This window comes from Crassostrea angulata, chromosome 5 (assembly GCF_025612915.1).
Source record: "Crassostrea angulata isolate pt1a10 chromosome 5, ASM2561291v2, whole genome shotgun sequence".
Taxonomy (NCBI): Eukaryota; Metazoa; Mollusca; class Bivalvia; order Ostreida; family Ostreidae; genus Magallana; species Magallana angulata.
Genome location: NC_069115.1, coordinates 27625313 through 27639982, shown reverse-complemented (window position 1 = coordinate 27639982; position 14670 = coordinate 27625313). Strand labels below are relative to the sequence as shown.

General features: G+C 34.8%; 2 protein-coding genes across 2 annotated transcripts; both read left to right on the top strand.

Moving 5' to 3' along the window:
• Window positions 1-1301: 1301 nt before the first annotated feature.
• Window positions 1302-2592, top strand: LOC128182793 (pyroglutamylated RF-amide peptide receptor-like). Its single transcript, XM_052851544.1, has one exon. It carries the CDS (start codon window positions 1451-1453, stop codon window positions 2435-2437), a length of 987 nt encoding a protein of 328 aa, XP_052707504.1. The 5' UTR covers window positions 1302-1450; the 3' UTR covers window positions 2438-2592.
• Window positions 2593-6095: 3503 nt separating this feature from the next.
• LOC128182794 (uncharacterized) lies at window positions 6096-14549 on the top strand. The gene is made up of 7 exons (XM_052851545.1): window positions 6096-6331; window positions 6944-7048; window positions 9850-9921; window positions 10171-10200; window positions 10312-10412; window positions 11391-12174; window positions 14400-14549. Exons 1-7 carry the CDS (start codon window positions 6318-6320, stop codon window positions 14503-14505), a joined length of 1212 nt encoding a protein of 403 aa, XP_052707505.1. The 5' UTR covers window positions 6096-6317; the 3' UTR covers window positions 14506-14549.
• The last annotated feature ends 121 nt before the right edge of the window (window positions 14550-14670 follow it).

Sequence of the window (14670 nt, the reverse complement as noted above, 5' to 3'; positions counted from 1 at the left end):
ACAGGGCAGATATTGACACGCCCTGTTTATCGATTGTTCCAAACCTATAGCAACCTAAGAAAAATCACGGACTGCACGAAAGAATCATGACGATGTCAGACTCAAAGTCTCACAGGAAACGATTTGGCTGTTTCTTTTAGCTAACTTACTTACGTACATGTACATCAACAGTAATTTAGTGAATTTTACTCACTTTTCCTAATTAATTTATCGATTAGCTGAAAGAAAGATGTTAATATAAACAATAAAATAACACTGTGCCGGATAATTATGCCAGTGCCAAGGTGGCATTTTTGCACCCGCTTAAACTGCATATATCGAAAAATTCAAATATGCCATTTATGTTATGTATTTTTTCAGCAATGTCACTACCTTCATATCCCAAATGAATCACCAAAGAAAGCATTTTATTGTTTAAATAAAGTTACGTCGAACACGCTTACGAAAATCAATATCACGTGACACGCTGAGTGTAGACGAGTAATTAATGAAAGGTGAACAACATTGGTAAGGTTATTATAAGTAGAAAGTCCACTGGAATTCAGCATTTTTTAAAGAAGTTACATATGAGCGCATTGAGGTACATTTTTCTCGAGCTTCTTGCACATATATGTATAGATTTTTAAAACATACATCAATCATTTTGACCAGCAAATAGGGGAAAATGAACCTAGCAAATGATATTTGCGCTCGTATATTTCAAAGATTTTCTAGTACGGAGCTAAAAGCATACGGGGATTGAATGTAAACAGTGTATCCGCTATATGAAAAATATTTTTTTTCTCCCATGTGATTGTTTTATCATGGGTAAGAAAGGTACTAGTGTTCTGTCGATCTAATTTAAATTAGATGTTCTGATTCCACAACGGCTTTATAGGTAGCAGATTCAGAACATTTAGATTTACTTAGTTATTCCATAAGAGTACATAAATTATATCAACGATAGGTACATACGAAAAATATAAACATAAATTCCAGAATTTATTTGTTTACCAATTTACTGGGGGCCGTTTTTTACATCATATCCTTCGATCGATATGTTAACCCTTCATATGATTTATGTAAATTCGAAATAAAATGACGATTTCAATCAAATTGTGGGGTAGTCATTCCCCCCCCCCCTCCTTGCTACGTGCCCATGTACAAGCCAGGCTCAGTAACTATGCAAGCGTTCGGTATAGTTACTTTTAGACAATCGGAGTCGTATCTTAATTAATAAAGACAATTCCGATGAGTAATGCACACGGCAAGACGAAAAGAAGAAACCACTTGACAGTATATGTACGTTATGTGTGTGAGTGGCACGCAGACCTGTGGCTTTAAGTGTTATGATTTTCGAAATGAACGTATATATGCAAAATTCGAGATTCTGTGAAAACTACCTCAAAATGCCCCTGGCCTGGTGTTTGTACTTTCATTCTCGGATGCACGTGCACGATATGGTAGGACCATGACAAATCAAAGTGTTGTAGAGATTAACACTAGTGTGGAAATCAACACTACGAGTGTTCACGATGGCAATCTTCTACACTGTGTTGAAAAGGAAAGTCTCATTTTGATCATGGCGGTGGTGATTTGGGTTTTGGGGGTGATAGGAAACACTGTGACCTTCTTCAAGATCGTACTCAACAAACGGCTACGGCGCCCCGTGTCTGTCTCCATAGCCTGCCTGACTGTCGCAGACTTCTGCAGTCTGTGTATGCAGTTTATACGGATACCCATATCCCAATGCTTTTTTCTCACAGGTATCGGCGTCAAAATGATTGTCCTTGACATCACGGCGGTTGCCATCCATTCTTCAACCATGCACATTGTTATTCTCGCTGCCATTCGATATTGTCTGATCGTGTACCCATTCCATACAAAATGGCGCCTCACTTCCGGGAAAGTCATAGCAAGTTCCGGTGTTTCTTGGGCCATTAGCGTCTGTTTGGGAATATCTTACGGAATATATAACCGGAAATACTACAACAAGACAATAGACAAACAAACCGACGCCATTGTCCAGCTTTTTATCGGATTATATGTTCTGTTGGTACCGGTGACGTTTTTTGTGATTTTCTACATCAAAGAATTACGAACCATGAAAAAATCTCTTCTTCCAAAACGCACATCGAAATCAATCATAAGCATCTCCAAGATGATATCGATAATTCTAATTCTCTACTGTGTGTTCATTTTGCCGTACGTCGTCGCCGATTTATGTCGCGTTCTGTACTTCCATAATGTATTCGGCGACTCTGGAGACTCGACAGTGTATCAATCTGTAGTCATTCCAATCTACTCCGTGGCACAGATTACAATTTTATTGAACTACACTGTGAATCCCTTCATCTACTTCCTGTTCTCAAGGATGATCTTCCGGGTCCGGTCTTGGCCTTTCCGGAGCAAACTATCATATCGACCGCGCAAGCGCCGGGAACAGAATGGCATTTAAACAAAGACTGATAAAAGAGTATATAGTTTGTCTTTAAAATTAAGAAACTGTGCATGATTTCGAACCTCCTACAAGAGAGATAACTCTTTGTCCAACATTTTCAAATTTGCACCGCAATAAATACGGAAATATGTGCATTTTAATTATGATTAATATTTCCCACAGAAAATAAATTAGAAAGTTGTAAAGGGGGGGGGGGGGGTAAAGTTTGATTTAACGCAGTACAGGAAAGTGTATAATTATGTACAAGACTGTTTACGCTTTAAAAAGCGTAAATTTGTAATAATATAGTATGACTATATCGTGAAGATTTCTAAATAATATAATATTTTGAATACCACGTAGATTTCATGCGACAATTACACAACCGCTCATATACATGTACCTCTGTTTTAATTAATATGTTTATATTTATTGCGCTGGAACGCGGCGCGTGTCTTCAGAATAGCAGTGCCATCGCCCCTCTCCGCAATAGACCACCGTTTTAAGTCCGCTAAACATCTTTGACAGATGTCGTGGTGAATTTAATAGCGTTTATTTGTCACAAAAATACATAATCTCTTAAGAATTCTCTTTTAGATAGAAGGTTAGATCGAAAGCAAACACGTTATACTGTTAGAAGTATTACCAATCCGAATGCACTACTTATGTTTGAACCGGCATTATACGAGGCGTCCAAGGTTAGGATTACAAGTGCATACAGACTTTTCTTCTTCTGCACCAATGGGGAAAATAAACTGCTGCATAACTTTAACAAGTTTCACGTTGTTCAATACAGATTCCTTCATCGTCCTTATTTTCTTAGTCTACACAGCGCGGCTCGATCACATTTTTAAAGCATCTGCTTTCGCAATAAACAGTGTACCGGGAAAGACAATATGTGCCTCGTGGATTCATTTTCCCCCGACAGCTGTCAAAGATGTTTTGCGGACTTAAAACGGTGGTCTATTGCGGAGAGGGGCGATGGCACTGCTATTCTGAAGACACGCGCCCGCGTTCCAGCGCCATAAAAATAAACATATTAATTAAAACAGAGGTATACGAGCGGTTGTGTAATTGGCGCGTGAAATCTAAGTGGTTTTACATTGTCTTGCTGCGCTCATCACATACCGCGAAAATTATTTTCATGACGGTTTTTTTGGAAGGTTAAAGACGGAAAGGTTTCGAGTCGGGCACAATTCTGGCGAATTATTGGTGATTAGATATGACACCATGTTGTGATCTATATGCTGTGTCTGTCGTGTGTATATTCTTTCAAGTGCTGGGCTACTTTTAATTTGCAGATAAAATTCGGAAAACTTCCAACATTGAAATAGCAAGGAGCTTTCTCGGAATTTGTTCTAAACCCATCAAAGTTTTTATGCTTGGAAATTATTGGAGCCGTTAAATTGCATGGAATTTGAAATTCGAAGTTGATTTAATTGGGTGTGAATTTAAATAAGCTCATGCTTCCGGTGCCCAATTAACGGTATGTAAACTTCAATTTGATAGATGCATGAAATATTTAACAAAATCATTCACATGCCAAAGAGAAGAAACGAAGGATTTTAACCAAGGACATATATTCTAAAAATAAAAGTGATATTAAATGTTTAAATATGCGGGCAGTCTAGAACACCAGAAAAGTGTATTTGAATATTAAGGAGAATCATGCAAACAGTGGAGAATGTGACGTCACAACATGGCGAAGCCACTCTTCTCTGTGAAAAATGGGATATTCTTATATTAGTGATTACAACTTTAATATTTTTGTTTGGATTTATTGGAAATCTGATCACAGCTTCGAAAGTGATTATCGAGAAGAAGTTACATAAACCGGTACCCGTATGTATCTCTTGCCTGGCCATCGCCGACCTTTTGACCCTGTGCTTTCAATATGCCCGTGTGCCTCTTTCCCATTGTCGTATAGAGGTGAGTATATCTACCCGGGAGACATTTCTGAACTTGACTGCGATCATGGTCCATTCCTCCGCTATGCATATTATTCTTCTGGCTCTAATCCGCTACGGCTTGATTGTCCACCCTTTTACTATGAAGTACTGGCTCACTTCCGGGAAAGTCGTCATAGCTTCCTTATTGTTCTGGCTGCTGAGTCTAGCGATCGGACTCATGTACGGCCTGTACAACCGACAGTACTACCTGGGCAATGTCGACGAACACACAGACGCCATTGTACAGTTAACCATCGCTTTGTACATTCTGATCGTGCCCATCTGCTTTTTCGCGAGTTTATACGTGGTGGAGATGAAAGTGATGAGGAAATCGCTTCTTCCCGAGAAATCCTTCTACATTAAAAAAATCTCCAAGATGATCAGTTTGATCATGGTCCTGTACATAGCTTTCCTGGCACCGTACGTCATAGCCGATTCTCTGCGGCTCTTATACATGAAAGAGATTTTATCCATGGACCAGAGGAGGTTCGAAACAATGAAAAATGTGATGTTTAATCTAGCGCGAGTTTTTATTTTGTTGAATTACTCTATAAACCCGTTTGTGTATTTTCTTTTTATTCGTTGATAATCTTGCATTAATATTTTGTTGAATCTCCAATTTCAAATTGTTAACCACCTGATTTCATTCTCAAACCCTTTTATAATGCATTTGAGTGAATAGATTTCAATCCAGAAAATGCATGATTGTTATATTGATTGTACCACTTTATTTAATATCGCATTTCGTTTTGCGAAATTAATGTGATAACAAATTCTCGTTGTTATATAAAATATGAATTTTATATCTTCAGTGATTTTTGTAAATATTATCAGATAAAAATTTGTTAAGAGTTTGAACTACTCAAACTTCTACATTTCACAATTATCTGTGTGATTGAGTGCGCTATACGGCATCATAGCTCAATATCTCAACGATCTAGTAAGAGGGGTTAACAGAAGAATGTTACATATGCAACACTGCATAAAAATGGGAATATAATATTTAAGAAATGCTTATTTGATTCACGTCAATGTGAAATATACATTGTATAATTGGGAAAGTAAAGGTTCAGTTTTCAAATGTTACCAAAGTATGATAGCATGCGCCTATCAGGGGGTAAATCCAATTTTCTGAATTTCTTTTTCTGAATCAAGCATATTCCATATTTTGGGGATCTTAATTCAATTTTAAATGTATCTTAAATTTTAATTTACAAATAATTTAAAGTATGAACAAACCTTGGTATTCTACATGATCTTATATTTAGTAACTTTATCATAATACATAATAATGATATGTAATGTTATTTACAATACAATATGTAATAATGTTTTCATTGTAAAGAGTTTCATATTTTAGTAGATTCTGATAAAACTTACGGTTTGAAATCAATTTCTTTCACAGGTCTCATCAAAACTTCCTATTGCAAAACTGACAATATATTGAGAGATACAAAAAACATTTACATTTAGTTCAAAATTTGTATATATTTCACAATAAATAAATTCCAACGTAAAAAACCTTTAAATGAAAGTATAAAATCGTGTTACCCTGAGAGGATTACTATACTAAGAACATGTACATGTATATTATAACACTTTGACTGATCTGATTTAATTTACTATATACCTTTGGTTACTTACAATGCAAAGAAGAGAGCATTGCAAAATAGTGCTCAAAGAATCGAAGGTTATCATATATGGGGTCAGATTAAATACAGGGAATGTAATTCTTCACGTACATGTACAAGTACTTTACAACACATGCTAACATCGTCATTGTTGAAAAGTATTTGTTTTTATATTTAATGATAAAAGTTTAAAATATTTGTCCGGGATTTATTATTTTCTTTGACGTCCGAAAGTTATCTGGATGCTAGATTTCATCATAAGGAGGCTGTTTCTATGACGTCACAATGTAGCGAAAACTTTGACGTCACAATCTCAAAATGAATCCATCAAGGTAGGCATATTTTCGTGTTTTAAATATTAATGTTATGATTTTTTAAAGATTTAAATGGTTGGTTGTTTTCCGTGCATTTCCAAATTTTGCGGTCGTGATATTTATCGTTAATGCAAACATGTTTACATAAAAATATACGCCGTAAGATTTCGATTAATGTCAATATACTGATACACCTATATAATGTATCATGACCTCAAATGCATACTGTAAGAGGATTATTGAGGTCAGACAATTTATTGTATATACAGAGAATTTTGTGGCTTAATTTGTATAATTATTAATGACGAATACTTTGAATCGTAAATTGTAGCCGTTGAATGAGAAAATTTAATGTCTATTGAATTGGAAAATATAATCTTCAAGGAAGAAGAGCAATATACCCCGTGGATTTATTTTTATAAACAATTCAATTAACGTAAACGAAATCTCAAATCCTTCGAAAAATCGGTCGGTCGAAATGCTTGATAAAATACCAAGTTAGTTTATACAACCTTGATATCATTAAGTTAGGTCGTGGATAGAGAGAGAGAGAGAGAGAGAGAGAGAGAGAGAGAGAGAGAGAGAGAGAGATGACTTTTTTATTATGTTATATATTTACTATATCTACAGGAGTCTGGAGAGTACGGAGTATGGCCACCCCTCCCCCCGGTGGGGAGAGTACGACACCACAGAGAGTGGGAGGGACCACAGGAGGAGCGATGGGCTGACCAGATTGTAAGCTACTATTATATTATCATACTTATCAAAATCAGACTCCCTTCTTTATCTTAGAGCTGTCGTTGGTTGGGTCCCTGCTGAGGGGCTGATTTTAATCAGAATGAATCTTAACTAAGCTCAGCAGGGACGGGAGGAGGTGAAATAAGGGGGATGTATAAAATTTTGTAAAAAAAAAAAAAAAAAACCATAGTATCTTAAATTTAAATATTGCTAATCGGGGGAAGAAAAGATCTCAGATTATTTATTGTAATTAAATTAAGGTTAAAATTTAGTAGAATACAACAACACTGGCATTATAAATAATTTTCAAATATACTTGCTACGATATATATGTACCGGTGTACTTTTTATACTGACCTCCTTCCTTTGATTACATGTAGGACTTTGTTTATTTTCCTCTCTTTCTCTTTTTTGTTTATTTCTCTCTGTATTTCTGATATAAAACTCTGAGCTAACATTACATCATGCGTGTGTAACATTTTTTGGTAAAATCCAGGTGCTTTGCCACAGAATCCATGCAATATCAAAGTCGACAAATTAATTACATTAATGTTAATAAAACAGAGCTCTAGCCCGACAAAGATCGTCAATTAAACTATTTCTGTTCTACATCAATGCATCTTTCGTTGTAAATTTATTTAGAGCTATAGCATGATGGAGATCAGGCTTCGGAAACTCTTGAGCAAGAGTTCAAAACTTGTGAGGTCTGAAAGAATTCTTTCAAAGCTCCACAAAGAGCAAATTTTATACAATTGAGATTAGAAGTCTCAAATTAGATTACGTGTTTAACAAGAAAGAAAAAGTGCAATTCTAAAAAACACCTTTTTCTATTCATCAACTTTTGTGCTAGATTAATGAACACCCTTCTCTATTCATCAACGTTTGTGCAAGATAAAGGAAAATAGGGGGAAAAGAGTACATGTGCACCTCAATTAATTAATTTTATTGGTTAGTGGCACTTTATGGAAAATCATACGTTCAAGGTGCGCTTATCTTGTCTGTTGTGGTATAAGGTTAATAGGAATAAATTGAATTAATCTTTCATTCAAGATATTGATACAGTACACTACCGCAAGCCAAAGAATTAATTAACAACCAAAAATTGCATCAGTTTTAGATTGAAAGAAGATACCGAATGTCTTTAATATAAAACTTAAAGTACCTGTCTGACTTGTTGTAAATGGTTATTCCACGAAAAAAAAATTAATCGAAAATGAGACGATCGCGAAAATAATCGGATATGCAGTATAAGTTTATATCTATGAGTTTTATAGATATGCTTTTCACTATTAACATTTTTCAATAATTTCTAATAGAATTTTAACGATTAAGCAGGTTTCATTGTTCAGCAAAAAATATAAATTGAAAAATTCAATAAAGAAAGAAAACATTTTACTGTGACAATTTTATACCTTTCCTACATTACAGGTGACCACCGACTACCTATCAATCTTTTTATCATTATACTTATTACAGAAAAAAGGTCATACACTTACATGTTCCTTTTAGAATTATTACCATGTATAAAAGCGAGTTTTTCTAGTTTTTCTTCTTCTTTTTTAAAGGCGTGGTATTTTTTCGATGTCCAAACTTCTGAACTCAAGAGCGATAACTCTTTTACCCCTGTTCCTATTCTAATCGCGATGTATGCGATATCCCCACCAAATCAAGATCAATTTTTTCAACGAGTAGGGGGTTATGAGAATATAGAAATTGTAGAACGTATTCATTTGAAATTTTTTAAACACATGTATATACTGAATTTAAAAAGTTGTACTTCATATCATATATGGTTTTTATTTGTCTGTCTTTATTTATTCTAGAATGGTTTCAAACGTTAACTGGGCGAAATTTTTCTCGGCCCAGAAAAATAAAGTTGTTCATATATTGTACTAATATTTGGTAACAAAATATAATAATGAATTTTTTAAGAACCCATGGATGCATTATATGCATTCTATCTTTTATAACTGTGGATTTTCTAATATTTTGAATGAACAATGCAATGTATTGTATGTATTGTAAATGTTAATTGGATTACTAAAATGCTGTCAAGTAAACACTCAAAGACCAGCCTGTGCAGTCGGTTGATATCGTAAATTCTTCCAAAGGTCATATAGACTCGTATAAAACTTTTAAATCAAATTTTGGAGATGAGAATACAGATGTACTTGAGGTTGATATCGTAAATTCTTCCGAATGTCATATATATAAAACTTTTAAATCAAATTTTGGATATGAGATGTACTTGATCGAGTATTTTACTACCAAAATTCAGAAAAGTATTTGTTAAATTTTGAACTTCAAATCACCGACTTCCTGTAGAAACTGGTAGATGGTTAGACATTCATCTAAATGAAAGATGCTGTAATAATAATCAAATAGCCGATAAAATGCATTTTGTGCTAGAATGTAATGCTCTTTCATGTATAAGACAAGAACCTAGATTTTGTGAAAGACTAAACATTGTTAAATTTTATGAATTAATGTTTGCTTTAAAACTTTAAAAACTCAATTATTTATGCATGGAATTTATGAATCAGTCTGTCCTCCTTGAACATTTGTACATTTTCCTCATTTATTCTATAATTTACACTGTAACTCTGACAGTGTATCTAATTTGTAAATATTTATATACTTACCTCATGTACCGTCACGTTGACAGTTTGTGTGAAATATAAACTGTGAAGTAAAAAAAAGTGTGTGAATAAATTGAATTAAATTGATCATTATATTCAGTTCCGTATTTTAATTTTGTTGATCACATTTTTCTAATATTTAATAATTGTTTGTTGTAGTCGGAATAATTTTGACTGCTGTCACCAAGTTCCATTAGAAGGCCGGCCCACGGAGAGGTTCGAGGGTCATATGTAAGTTGATATATATGTTATATAATCATCAACTGTGATGGAAATCTCACCACAGAGTCACTATACTAGTCATGTTGTATATTTTATTTGATAAAATGAAATACATCGGAAAGGACAATATACTGATTTGTTTAAAGTAACGGCTTGTTGGGTATTATTTCTAATGATATAATCCCCATCTACTTCAATATATAAAATATATACTAAATATATATATTTGAATTATCTATATTATTTTTTATATTTCAGGATACCTAAACCCAACAATGTCGATTGCAGGTAAGTTTTACATTGTGGTATTCTGTTGTTATATTAAAGTGTGAGTTTTCCCACACAATATAGTTATTCATGAATTCAACGTTGTAAAATAAATATGTATTTTTTCTACAGCTCTCTCACCAATACAAAAAGCTACCGCACCAGTAGCAAGGAAAGGGAGGCAACCTTCGAGGTTTTTCCCCAACATCAAACCACGCGCTTAGACGATGAAGGTATTTTATATTTGATGAAAGATCGTATTTATTACTTTCTGTATAAGGAAAATATTCGCCCCGTTTTATTTTCGCCCCTTTCGCCCTCATTGTCAGCGGACGATTTTAACACTGGGCGAATTCAAATGTCTAAATTACAAGTACATCTCTCTTTAAACACAACTATGTCTTGACCAATTCAAGGACGGAACGAAACTGTTTGCAAGTGTGGAAGGGCGAAAATTACACGGGGCGAAAATTACCCCGCATACAGTATTTTTATGATAAAAGTAAATTGTTTTCCAATTCACGGGAAATACTCGTACGCGTGAAGCTCTTTTCACGTAAAATTCACATGAGGCACGTGTATATTGACTGTGTAAATCTAACACATGGGTTGGTAGTGTGTGTAGGGGTAGAAGTTGGGGATGTTAAGGGAGACTATGTTACCGATACGTATCAGTGACTATCATTTTTGCACGTACATTATGTACGCGTACAGTGTACATGTGGCTATTTTATGTGTCCAGAAGACTGTTTATGTCGAAACGTAGATGCAAGTACCCAAGCTTACCAACTATTTAACGTTATCCAGATGATGTCTTCGTGTGTATATATATGAAATCAAACAATGCAAGCTGAATAATATCGCTCATTCTCTTATCTTTTTCTAATGTGTCCTATGAAGTTTAATATAATAATAAAATAAACATGTAATTAGACATAACACATAAGTTATTGCAACGCTCGTTATAAAGTTAACGTTAATAAAAGAAGGATTTAAGCCATGCATGATTCCGAGCTTTTAAAGATTACGCAATGCTTGTACAAAACGCTGCTAATGCACTTGATCAATGTTACAGGGTCTCTTAAATTTGATTGTCAAAAAAGATTGATATCCGTAGCATAAACCTTGATTGAAATTCTAGCGTTTCATCGATGCAAATTGACAGATGAGGAAAATTAAACAGTGTTTAAATTTTCATTCTTCATTTGCAGGAAATTTCATTCTTGAACAACCCACCAGAGAGGCCATTAATCAATTGCGCCAAAAAATGTACGGCAATTCTCGCTACAACATCATCTATCCTGAAAATACCAATCCCGATAATCTCGGGAATTCTCGCTCCCTCTGTGAGGCGGGAAAACCGAAACGCGTTCGATTTGCTGATGACATCGGGTACAATTTAGAAATAAAGCCAACCCCTCGACAGGATTATGAAGCAATCATTAATCTTGAAAACTGGCCTCGTTTTGAACCAGAGCCCGAAAGTGGTCCCGAAGCTTTCTGTACGTATTTCGGACACACTGATAATTCTAAAGTCTGCGCTTCAAATTATGAGTATCCGTTTACGGTCCCAGTTCCTCCAAAACACATGGAAGATGAGAGGCAAATGAGAATATCAGATCTGGATAAAAATCAAAATTACCATTTCTTAACCGCTGCCATTTACAACTATCGCTTACCATCAGCGTTGCACCAGGAAGATTTCACCATTGCGGATAAATCAACATTAACTGATAACAATGATGTCGCACCTAAGAGGACTCCGCCATCAGATCTAGTTAAGAGGCATAAACGTCCAGCAATTCCAGAGAAACTCCTACTGGATATGAAGAATGTAAAAGACGAAATGAGACTGATGGAGGCAGAAGCTCCTGGGATCTCCAGAACGATTTCTGTGTTGCAGAAGAGTGATCTCCCCTGCACAATCAATCAGTGGATCGACTCGGCAGACTCGGAAAAACTGCGTCTGAAGGGGAAGTCTGAATCACAGAAAAGGTAAAATGTGTTTCAAACCGATGTTTTAACGTTGATAGAGTGCTTCATGTAAGAGTTCGATGCATTGTATGAAAGTGAAAGAATACAAAACCCGCAAAACAATTTACTAGGTTATATGACTTTTTTTTTTATCGGTAGTGACCGCTTCTTTCATATCCTGCATGAATTACAAAAAAATCACTGTTTATACTATGCTCTCTCTCTCTCTCTCTCTCTCAAATTACTCGTATAAAGTGAGCATTTTAATTAGATGGTTAGAACTTACAAAACGATAAATAGAGATGGAAAGACTTCAGTTATATTTATTAATTGGAAAATAATTACATGAAAATTTAAGGTGGTATGGGGCATCTCTATATTGTGACGTACTATTTATCGAAATAAAAAATAACATCAAGTGTATTTTTTTGGAATAGTTTTGTTCCCCAAAATTGTCATCTAATAGCGTATAGCGCATCGAATGTTTAAATCATGAGTTCGAGTCTCGACGGGAATTTTAAAATTTTTACTTTTTCGACAATTTTTAAAACGTATTTTTTATTAAATATTGTAAAATTTGAAGATTCTAAACCGGTGAAGGTATTTTAATTATAATTTACTTTAATCCCCATCAATATCGACAGATTTCCCATACCATCTAAGTGTCATCTTTTTCTAACAGACGAATATAAAATGAACAGCCCCTGCATAACATATAGGTTTTCAGAATTTAAAAGAAACCCAACAACACGAAGACGATTTATAAAAGCTAAAAATACCAATAGTGCAAAGAAAAAATCACTCAAATTTCTGGCTAAATGGGTGAAACGGTCTATCAGTTAGAACAGAACATGTTTTCAACATTTACTTTCCGAGTCGTTGTATAATTAGACGTGTAGGACATTTCACGTTAAGTCCCTACTCGATGAAGCCATTGTCTTTAAACGGTGTTGATTTCTGGTTTAAATGGTATTCACACAAACAATTAATGATTCAAATATAGCGACTGTGTATTCGGAAAAGAAATTTTATTTCTAGAAACGGAAAATTGATACATGTCTATGGGGAAATCACAGCCAAGAAAAAAATCTATAAAAATTAGATTCCCATGCGCTTTGATACACCTCAGAAGCATTCTTGGTTTACACTTGGCAAGAGAAATCAAATTTCCTTCTCTCGCTTTATTTAACTCGGTCTAAAAACCCTCCATTATGGAGATTCTGCGCTTGAATTGCGATTGTTGTGAAATGGGGATCTCTGCGGTCTGATTATCGTGTTAGATTTTCAAACATTGTCACCCTCTCTAGATTAAACACTCCGTCAACTTTTCACCGAGCTCGCTGGCGTTCGGAACGTGCCAGTGCTTAGACGTCGAATCACATGGCCCTTTTCAAGATGATGACATCGTTTGGAGTTTCATTTTGGATTTGCAAAGCCTCTTGGGAAGGGTGCTTCGTGTTAATGGGGAAATCATATGTGTGAACATTATCTTGCAGAGCTCGATCATCTACGGAGTTGATAAGTTATAAAATCAATAGGAATTACTCTGAATGCTTTTGTGGAAGCATTTATAAAAGTAATCAAAGTTTATTAGCTGTTGAAGAACGCAGTGATATTTGAAACTGCATGTACGCAGCGGCGCCATTGTGTTTGAGTGTGGATATTATGTTGGCATATAATGTTAATGTAGTCTATATTAGAATGAATCATAACGATGAAAAAGCTCGTAAAAATTGTACGTTTTATAAAACATTAAATCCAGTAGATGTAAATAAACGTATATAAAAATGTTTTGTATATCGAGTAATGCAAGACTGAAGTAAGACCAAGCTTGCTGATAAAGGTTCGCAAATGAATTACAAAAAGTTGTTGAAATAATAGGTTTTCGCACTAACCACCGATGGATAACGTAAGGAATTTGACCAGCTTTGCGTCCAGTCTATTGCTTTCAATAATAAATACAATTTTGTTTGGCCAGTTTTGCCATATTGTTTTTTGGGCTTTTTTGTGTTTTTTTTTTTACAAATTAACAATTTTTTAATTGTCAATGAGTCCATGGTTAATTTTTAAAAAAAAATGTTAATTAGTAACAGAAAATATTACCGCGCATATGCCAGCGGATCAATAACTGTTACAGTCAAATCGTCATATTTGCCCGAAAAGTGTCGCATATTGCTTTAAAATATTTACAATAATCTGACACAATCCCTATCAGCATTGACGGTTTATAATTGTTATGTTTCCAGGTTCCACCAAGATCATCCCGACCCCGTGCCCGATCTCAGGGAGCACACCCGCTACACCAAGAAGGTCTTCTTCGACGGCTTCAATTCGTGCGCTTATAGAGGATAAGTCAGTGATCAGTTATGTACATAGAGAAGGAATAATAAATTTGCATACCAATATCGCACTCTCTTTTGTTAGTTTCAATAATGCATTAATTGAAGGTCTTCATAGAAATATTACTTAATTCAAATCCAGCGTTGTGTATATACATATGATATGTTCCAAGGAGAT

Excerpts from the sequence above, each read along its gene's own strand:
- LOC128182793 (XM_052851544.1), top strand. The coding sequence starts at position 1,451 with ATGACAAATCAAAGTGTTGTAGAGATTAACACTAGTGTGGAAATCAAC.
- LOC128182794 (XM_052851545.1), top strand. Across the intron at positions 10,201-10,311 it reads CCCAACAATGTCGATTGCAG|CTCTCTCACCAATACAAAAA; the intron begins GTAAGTTTTACA and ends TTTTTTCTACAG. Across the intron at positions 10,413-11,390 it reads CACGCGCTTAGACGATGAAG|GAAATTTCATTCTTGAACAA; the intron begins GTATTTTATATT and ends CTTCATTTGCAG.